Below are 10,748 nucleotides of genomic sequence, written 5' to 3'. Positions count from 1 at the left end.
GAAATTTTTATGGGGGCATTTTTTTTCTCAGAAGAGAATCTTAGTATTCATTATATTTTCAAGGAATACAATGATATGAGATTCACAATAAATTAAGAACCATTGATTTGAAAACAACTCAGTAGCAGGTAGTGTCAGGAATCTTACATATAATTCTCCTACATAAATTTTTAAAAGATCAATTTTTCAAAATCAATTGCACAACAATTTGTTGGTTACTATTTTTAAAGCATTAGAAAACTGTATAAATCCTTGCAAAGACAGAAGAAAAAATGATATATCAAAAAGCAAATTATACTCTTGTATTTAATAGAGCCAATTTAAGTAATTGAAGTCATTCAAATGATAAGATTGTATAAAATGATCTCAAATATCATTAAAAAAATTAAAGATGGCTTATCTTTTTTTTGTTTGTTTGTTTTGAGTTGAGGTCCATTATGTTGCCTAGTCTGGTCTTGAATTCCTAGGCTCAAGTGATCCTCCCACGTTACCCTCTCGAGTAGCTGGGAAAGATGATTTATCTTTCTGAGACAAAGATAAAAAAAATTGTTACGGTGAACTGAATTACCTTAAGAAATGAGTGGGAAATCAACTTAGTATCTTCAAACATAGGGTACACTTATATTCCACTGTGTAACTATATACTTTTTCATCCAAACAAGAACATTTTAAAAAATTAATAATAGTGTGCATAATTAAGGTATATAACATGATGTTATGGGATAGATACAGATAGCAAAATGGTTACTGTGGTGAAGCAAGTTAACATATCCAACATTTCACAGTTACCAATTTTTCTATGTAGCAAAAGCAGCTAAAATCTAATCATTTAGCAGAAATCCTCAATGCAGTACCTTTGTATTAACTATAGTCCTTCATGTTGTTGTACATTAGATCTCTAGATTTGTTCATCCCACATATTTGATCCTCAATTTGCATCCTCTGACCTACATCCCCCCCTGCCTCTACCTTTGGTACCCACTGTTTTATTCTCTTTCTCTGTATATCTGCCTTTTTAAAAAAAAAAAAAAAAGATTGACAACAAATGTTGGCAAGGGTGTGGCAAAAAGGAAACCCTTGTACATTGTTGGTGGAAATGTGGACTTGTGCAGCCATTATGGAAAACAGTATGGAGATTCCTAATGAAATTAAAAACAAAACTATTTTAAGCCAGAAAACTGGTGGTAATGTGCTATGGTAACTATAGAAAACGGATACATTTGTGTTAATCTGCTATTAAACCTGACTACTGCTTTTCAAAGGAAAAAAAAAAAAGAACTATCATATGACCCAGCAATTCCTCTTCTGGGTATATACCCAAAGGAAATTAAATCCCGACTTCAAAAAGATATCTGCACTTCTATGTTCACTGCAGCATTATTCACAATAGCGAAGATCTGGAAACGACCTATGTGTCCATTAACAGATGAACGGATAAAGAAACGGTGGCATATGCATGTATTGAATAGAATATTATTCAGCCTTAAAAATGGAGATTCTGCCATTTGCCACAACATAGATGAACTCGGAAAACATTAAGCAAACAAGAATATTATTGATATTAAAAAGGAATACAAAAAATAATTAACAGTCATAAACCAGGGTATATGGTCAAACCAACGTTACTGAATATATCAAAATATTAAACTTGAGTATTTTATTGTTGTTGTATGTTTTTTTCATTTCACTTGCTTTGTTTTGCTTTTTTCTTTTTGATTGAAGATCCCAGGCCTAGAGCCCTATAATCATATATCAACCAACTTTATGTATGGACAAATTTATGCAAATTTGTAAATGCAATTTTCATGAGACTGTGATTTTTTTTTCTTAAAGTCCTTACCTGCTAATTTAATTTTCTCATCAATAACAGAGTTCTTTAAAACAGAGCCATCATTTGAACCAGCAATCCCATTACTGGATATATATCCAAAACAACACAAATCATTGTACCAAAAAGACACATGCACTTGCATATTCATCACAGCACTACTCACAATAGCAAAGACATGGAATCAATCTAGATGCCCATCAACAGTGGACTGGATAAAGAGAATGTTGTACATATACACCATGGACTACCATGCAGCCATAAAAAATGAAATCATGTTCTTTGTGGCAACATGGATGGAGCTGGAGGCCATTACACCAAGTAAATTAATGCAGTGACAGAAAACCAAACATTGCATATCCTTACTCATAAGTGAGAGCTAAACATTGGGTACTCACGGACAATAAAGATGGCAACAATAGAAACTGGGGACTACTAGACAGGGGAGGGAGTGAGGGGGCAGGGGATGAAAAACTAGCTATTGGGTACTATGCTTAATACCTGGGTGATAGGATCATTTGTCCCCCAAACCTCAGCACCATACAATATACCCAGAAAATAAACCTGCACATGTACCCCCTGAATCTATAATAAAAGTTGAAGAAAAACAAAAGAACAGAATTCAGTCTATAAAATATAATTGCATGCAAGAACCAAGATTCTTATAGGATGCAATATACCAGATGAGCTAACTTTTCTCATAAACCTCACAAACCCTTCTATAGCAGAAACCCAAAGAAAATCATGCTGTGTTTTTAACTAATCCCACCTCTAAACTAGAAAATCTCAAGTCCCCAATATGATGCCTCCATAAAACAAATAAATCAATTAAAAATCATATTATTACGTTTAACTTTTCTTTAGTTCTTTTTGGCCGTGGTACCAATAGTTTTATCATAACCAGGGACTAATGACTTGATTCCAAGTAGACTCTATCTGTTGTCTTTTACTTCTAATGAGTTCTTAGAGTTTCCTTACAGCCTAAACTACCAGCATGAAGTGTCTGTCTACTAACAAAATCCACTGAAAAAAATATTTTTGTTGACATACCATAGTTTGTCCCTTGTTGATTCATTAACAATTCATTTTTTTAAATTTTACGATTGACAATTAATCAGTCTTAATAAAGGCAAAAATCTATTAGAGCTGTAGAGTTCTGGGTTGAGCTATGCATTCTGACTAGTACTGCCTTCTACACATACTTTTGGTATTACTGTTTTTTTAGAAAATAGTCAATTTCATAAATGCCTGATAAATTTAAGAACAAAATGTTACCACTTGGGGGGTGTGAGGAGAGATGGAGAACAAGAAAAAAACTCTAAATCAGAATCAGTGGTTGGAAATATGTCAGTGTAAACTCAACCAGAAATAATGTTTTGCATACTAAAAAAAAAACCTGAAGTACACTGATGCTGGCAAAAATAAATGCACACCCTATAATGATTACTTTGGCATTCAACTGATTCTCTCTCTCTCTCTCACACACACACACACGCGCGCGCACACACACACACACACACACACACATATCCATTTATAGATCAATGCTCCAAAGCGACCTAAAGATTTTTTGCTTTGCTTTAGGACCAAAATGACTTTTTTCTGATAGTATTTCTCTAAATTGACTCAGGAAGAGCCTTTCTGAAATTATTTATAATGGGAATTCTAAAAAAACATACTATTTGCTGAGTTCATGATGTAATTAATAATAATTTCCAAAGCAGGTTTAAAGTCATAAAAAGCGGATGGGACTGGTACCATAAAACTTGTCACACAAATGCAAAGAGTACATAAACCGCTCCCCCCCGCCCACCACCGCATAATTTTCACATAAAATCTTGCCACCAGATAAAATATAGCTTTTGGGCTAAAAAGGAGAGAGCAAGTGACTCGTATCTCTAGCAATATCCATAAATAATTTACTGCTAGCCTGTAAACAATAGAGCAGCACAGTATGAATGCCAAAGAGGGTCTTTATATGTCATCAAGCTACTCAAAAGTGTACTTGCTGCAGCAAGTCTGACTGTGAGCTTTGATGTGCTGGAAAAGAAACTGCTAAGCTGAGGTCATCAGTTAGTAGAAAACAATTTCCCTCGTACAGAGAAGCAGACTTACTGCTGTGCATCTGACACAGAGAGACTGGAATTTTAAAACAGGGTTGCATAATGTGAGTTAGCTGGGAAAATGAATCATGGGTTCTCTTTCTGAATGACTAGAACTAAAGCCAAAGGTGTGGCACCTCCTCTACAGCAAGGTTTCTTAATTCGGCACTATTGCTATTTTGAGCCCCAAGAACTCTCTGTGGTAGGGAGCTGTCCTGTGTATTGTAAGATGTTTAGTGACCGCTACCCACTAGATGCCAGTAATGTCCTCACCCCTACACATCAGTTGTGTCAACCAAAAATGTCTCCAGATACTGTCAAATGTCCCTTAGGGAAGTAAAATTGCCCCTGGTTAAGAATTACTGGTCAAATGGAAGGTAGAACTTTACAGAAACATTGCAAGTTTACATGAAGCCTTTACTTAAATTTCTAAGTTGATTCTGGTAAGATTTACTTCCTTTCCTAAATCAAAAAATGCACTGAAAGAAACGCCATTTGTTAACTGTGACACCCTTCCCCCAAAACCATCAACAATCAAAGTTAGTGAAATAAGTCTGTATCCTATTTCAGATCATATAAAGAGTTGAAAAATAAGGCATAAATGTAAAATGATCAAAAAGAATTACAGAGAAGTGTCTAACTGCTGGTCATTTTTTTCCTTTAGTTTCTTAACAAATACAATACAAAAAGTAGTATTTTCTGGGATGCAAAGGGAAAGAAACCTAATAAAGGCCAACTCTTTATTAATATTGAATGCATGAAACTATTCAAATAACAAAGCCCTGCTTGCAAGAATGCATATTCATAATCATAAACAATGCATAAAGGAGGTGGATTCAGGAGAAACAAAAATAAAAATTGTGATTAACAAGTATCAGAAGCAAACAAAAAGGCACAAAAATATAATTGAATGCGAATGTCTTTACTATGTCAGTTTTCCCAAAATGTATGTGTAACTCCCCACTATTTTAAAATGCTGGTCTGTGGATACTTATCCATTCTGTGGCTTGCAATGCTTGATATCAAAAATCCTGCCAGAATATCTTTGAATTTGACTTGATTTCTAAAACTTTACTTAAGTCTGCTTCAACCTTCTACTTACCCAAGGCCAGAACCTCCAAGTTAAGTGAATGACAGAACTAATGTAGCTAAGAAGATATTACCTTGCATTGCTTCATAAAGCTTTCAATCTAATAAGTCTTCAATGTCTGTATATAAATTTATTGACTTCCATTGAGATTAACAGCAGGTTGATCATATTGACTGAATTCAAATGAGTCCACTGGACCACATTAGTCAATAAATGTTGATCCAAATTATAAATAGCAGCCAGGGTTGAGTGTAATGAAGCTTATAATAATCTATACAATATGTCTTTTGTTAAGGAACATTGCCACTAAGAATGAAAACCAAGCTTAAGGTAACAGCATATTAATGTTGACATCCAACCCCAAATAAAACAGTTGAACACATGTTCAGGTACAACCAGGAATATGCTGATGTAGCATTCTGAAGCAATGTCATTAACATGTCTTAGAATGTTTTCCATTCTCAAAGTTATAAAATTGTGGGAACTTCCAGTTCCAAAATGGCAATATAGAAGCAAGCTGACTTCCTCCCTTTCAACAAAATATACCCATAAACAAATATACAGTGCTGAGGTTATTACCAGAAATATCCCAGAACTCAAATGTGAAGATGAGACAGTTCCAGGGGCCACAAAGAAGTTAAAAAAAACTCCAAGCAGACAATAAGATACTCAGACTTCCACATCTGTGACACCCCTTCCGCTCTTCTACCCAGCACCAAGCATTCAGAAAATTTTCCCTTAACTCAATGTTTATATACTGGGAAAAGTGAAATCAAGGTAGGCAAACAGCTTCCTCAGCGTCTTGGGTTCCCTGACAGTAGATCTGGCCCTGTCTTAACCCACAGGAAGCATCATGAATGCCTGAAGGGAGAAATACCCCTTAGGATTGGCAAAGACCAAGGGAAGGGTGGGAATACTATCCCCACCCCTGGAAACTCCTTTCTATAACTCTGTCAAAAAAGATGTTAAATCAGAGTGGCTCTTCAGCAGCACCACGCTGTGTAACATTTGTCCCATAGGACCCCTGGGCATGAACCCATAGCCAGCCTTCCCACACTGACAGGATATTCCCATTTGGACCTCCCCGCCATTTGGGAAGGGAAATACTCCAATTGTTTACTAGAGTTGAGGCAAACCTGGACTTAAGGTGCCACCTAGAGCTGAAAAGGAATCAGTAACCTAGCAGTAAAGAACCTCTAAACAAATATATCCAATAAAAAAAAAACAAAAACAAGCCAGAAAGAGACGACTGGAATAACTAATACTCTAAGGCAAATACATAGATGTACATCCACAAGAAACAAGAGTAAACAGGGAACCATGATCTTCCCAAACAGATAAAGCAAGGAACAAGTAACAGACCCTAACAAGATGGTGATATGGGAACTCTCTGACCAAGAATTCAAAATAGTAGTTCTTTAAAAACTCAAATCAGAGAAATTTAACAAAGAGATCGAAACGATTTTTTAAAAACCAAACAGAAATCTTGGAACTGAGAAATATATTTGCTGAACTGAAAAATTAGAGGCTCTCAATCAACAGCAAAGTGGATCAAGCATAGGAAACAATCAGAGAGCATGAAGACAGACTACTTGAAAATACATAGAGGAGAAAAAATAAAAATGAAATGAAAATCACCTACAATACACAGAAAATTACCTCAAAAAAACAAATCTAAGAATTATTGATGTTTAAGAGGGAGTTGAGCAAGAACAAGGGGGTAGAAAGCTTATTCAAATAAATAATAAAAGAAAACTTTCCAAAGCTTGAGAAAGATATAAGTATCCAGGTACAGGAAGGTCAGACAATACCAAAGATATTAGGCCCAAGTAAGACTAACCCAAGGCATATAATATTCAAACTTTAAGGTCAAGGAAAAAGAATTCTAAAATCAGCAAGAGAAAAGAAGCAAATAAAATATGAAGGATCTCCAATTCATCTGGCAGTAGACATCTCAACAGAAACCGTACAGGCCAGGAGGGAATGGAACAGCATTCTCAGAGGGCTGAAAGAAAAGAAAACACTGTCATATAAGAATTCTTTATCAAGTAAAGTTATCTTTCAAATATGAAGGAGAAATAAAGTCTTTCTCAGACAAACAAAAGCTGAGAAAATTCATGACAAGATCTATCTTACTAGAAATGCTAAAGGAAGTTCTTTGATCTGAAACGCACACACACATGCACACACGCACGCATGCAAATTTGGAAAAATACCCTCTGAAGGTATAAAACCCACTGGTAAAATTAAGTACATGGACAAACTGAGAATACTCTAATACTATAATTATGGTGTGCAATCCACTCATAACTCTACTATGAAGGCCAAAATATAAGTCTGTCAAAAAATAAAAAAAAAAAGCAACATCAACCTGTTAAGAGACAGGTAATATAAATACATGTAAATAGAGACAACTAAAATTTAAAATGTGGGGTGGATGGAGTTAATGTGTAGAAGCCTTTTTCTTTGTTTCTATTATTTCCTTTGTGATCTAAGATAAATTCTTATCTCATTAAAATAACTTGTTACATCTATGTTTTTTGTAAGCCTCATGGTAACCACAATGAAAAAATCTAAAATAGATTCAATAAAAATAAAAAGCAACAAATTAAAATATACTACCAGAGAAAATCACTTAACCCACCAAGGAAGAAAGAAGACAAGAGAAAGAAAGAGAGAGAGAGAAGGAGGGAGAGAGAGAAGGAAGGAAGGGAGGGAGTGAGGGAGGTTACAAAACAACAAGATAAAAAAAAAATGACAGTAATAAGACATTCCCTATTAGTAATAACACTGCATATAAATTGAGTTGAGTCTCCAATTAAAAGGCATAGAGTGGTTGAATGGATAGAGAAGCAATACCTAACTATATCCAACTACATGCTGCCTATCAGAAACCCTCTTCACCTATGAAGATACACTAGGCTGAAAGTGAAGGGGTAGAAAATGATATTCCGCCAGACGTGGAGGGAAGGAGCTACGAGTAGCCGCCGAGAGGCCGCGGAGCCAGCGACGACGGAGCCAGCGACCACCGACCCAGCCGAGCCGCCGCCCCCGTCGCGCCCCCATGGCGGCCACCAAGGACACTCATGAGGACCATGATACTTCCACTGAGAATACAGACGAGTTGAACCATGACCCTCAGTTTGAGCCAATAGTTTCTCTTCCTGAGCAAGAAATTAAAAAGCTGGAAGAAGATGAAGAGGAACTTTTTAAAATGCGGGCAAAATGGTTGCGATTTGCCTCCGAGAACGATCTCCCAGAATGGAAGGAGCGAGGCACTGGTGACGTCAAGCTCCTGAAGCACAAGGAGAAAGGGGCCATCCGCCTCCTCCTGCAGAGGGACAAGACCCTGAAGATCTGTGCCAACCACTACACCACGCCGATGATGGAGCTGAAGCCCAACGCAGGTAGCGACCGTGCCTGGGTCTGGAACACCCACGCTGACTTCGCCGATGAGTGCCCCATGCCAGAGCTGCTGGCCATCCGCTTCCTGAATGCTGAGAATGCACAGAAATTCAAAACAAAGTTTGAAGAATGCAGGAAAGAGATCGAAGAGAGAGAAAAGAAAGCAGGATCAGGCAAAAACGATCATGCCGAAAAAGTGGCGGAAAAGCTAGAAGCTCTCTCGGTGAAGGAAGACACCAAGGAGGCTGCTGAGGAGAAGCAATGAATCGTCTTATTTTATTTTCTTTTCCTCTCTTTCCTTTCCTTTTTTTAAAAAAAATTTACCCTGCCCCTCTTTTTCGGTTTTTATTCTTTCATTTTTACAAGGGACGTTATATAAAGAACTGAATTCAAAAAAAAAAAAAAAAAAGAGAATGATATTCCATGTAACTGGAAATCAAAAAAGAGCAGAAGTCGCTACACTTACATCATATAAAATAGTGAACAAATCAAAGACTGTAAAAAGAGACAAAGAAGGTCACTGTATAATGATAAATGGGTCAATTCAGGAACAGGATATAATAATTATACCAATGCACCCAACACTGGAGGTCCCAAGTATATAAAACAAAAATTTATAGACCTAAAGAGAGAGATGGACTGTAATTCAGGAGACTTTAACACACCATTCTCAGTACTGAACAGATCATTTAGACAAAAAATACAATCAAGAAACAAACAGCAGAGTTAAGCTATACACTAGACCTACTAGGCATAACTGACATTTACAGAACATTTTATCCAACTGCTGCAGAATATACAATCTTTTCTTCTCTTTTTTTTGAGACAGGCTCTCACTCTGTCACCCAGGCTGGAGTGTAATGGTGTTATTTCAGCTCACCGTAACCTCCACCTCCCAGGCTCAAGCAATTCTCCCACCTCAGCCTCCTGAGTAGCTGGGGCTACAGGTGCTCAACACCATGCCAAGCTAATTTTTGTATGTTTTGTAGAGATGAGGTTTTATCATGTTGCCCAGGCTGGTTTCCAACTCCTGAGCTCAAGCGATCTGCCCGCCTAGGCCTCCCAAAGTGCCGAAATTATAGGCATGAGCCACTGCACACAGCCCACAATCTTCATCAGCACATGAAACATTCTCAGGAATAGACCAAATCTTAGGCCAAAAACAGTACGAGCAAATTCAGAATAGTAGAAATAATATCAAGTATCTTTTTTGACCACAATGAAATAACACTAGAAATCAGTAATAAGAGAAACCTCAGACCTTTACAAACACATGGAAATTAAAAAAAAAAAAAAGACCCTAAATGACCGATGGGTCATTGAAGATATTAATAAGGAAATCTAAACATTTATTGAAACAAAATAACATTGAAATGCAATAAACAAAAATCTATGAGATACAGCAAAAGCAGTACTAAGAGGGAAGTTTATAGAAATAAATGCTTATATTTAAAAAGTAGGCAAACTTCAAATAAATAACCTAATGATGCACCTCAAGGAATTATAAAAGCAAAAGCAAACCTAACCCAAAATTGGTAGAAGGAAAACATAAAAATAGTAGCAGAAATAAATGAAATTGATACTAAAAAAGCAAGACAGAAAATCAATAAAATGAAAAGTTGGTTTTTTGAAAAGATAAATAAAATCAACAAATCTTTAGCTAGAATAAGAAAGAGAATACCCAAAGAAATCACATCAGAAAAAAAAGGGAGACATAACAACTGAGACCGCAGAAATATGAAGAATCATTACAGACTATTATGAATAACTATACTCCAAGTCAGAAAACCAAAAAGAAATGCATAAACTCCTGGAAGCATACAGCCTGTCAAGAGTGAACCATTAAGAAACAGAAAACCTCAATAAACAAATAACTAGTAACGAGGTCACAGGTATAATAAAAGCTTCCCATTTAAAAAAGCCCAGGAATTTATGGCTTCATTACTGAATTTTATCAAACATTTAAAGAAGAGCTAATATCAATTCTACTCAAACTCTTCAAAAAAATTGAGGAGGAGGAAATATTTCCAGACCTATTTCTCAAGGCCAGCATTATTCTGATACCAAAAGCAGACAAGAATACAACAATGACAAAAATACAGGCTAATATCACCGATGAATATAGATGCAACATTTTTTAACAAAACACTTGAAAACTAAATTCAACAACACATTAAAAAGATCATTCATCATAATTAAGTAGGACTAATCCCAGGGATGCCAGGATGGTTCAACATATGCTAATAAAAACATGTGATATATCACATTAACAGAACCAAGAACAAAAACCACCTGATTATATCAATAGGTGGCAAAAATTCAA

The 10,748-nt window shown here is 36.1% G+C and overlaps 1 protein-coding gene across 1 annotated transcript; it reads left to right on the top strand.

Annotated features, from left to right (window-relative positions):
- The first annotated feature begins 8,044 nt into the window (after positions 1-8,044).
- LOC473539 (ran-specific GTPase-activating protein-like) lies at positions 8,045-8,709 on the top strand. The gene has a single exon (XM_054676359.2). It carries the CDS (start codon positions 8,085-8,087, stop codon positions 8,688-8,690), a length of 606 nt encoding a protein of 201 aa, XP_054532334.1. The 5' UTR covers positions 8,045-8,084; the 3' UTR covers positions 8,691-8,709.
- The last annotated feature ends 2,039 nt before the right edge of the window (positions 8,710-10,748 follow it).

This window comes from Pan troglodytes, chromosome X (genome assembly GCF_028858775.2).
Source record: "Pan troglodytes isolate AG18354 chromosome X, NHGRI_mPanTro3-v2.0_pri, whole genome shotgun sequence".
NCBI lineage: Eukaryota > Metazoa > Chordata > Mammalia > Primates > Hominidae > Pan > Pan troglodytes.
This window is presented reverse-complemented; position numbering and strand designations above follow the sequence as displayed.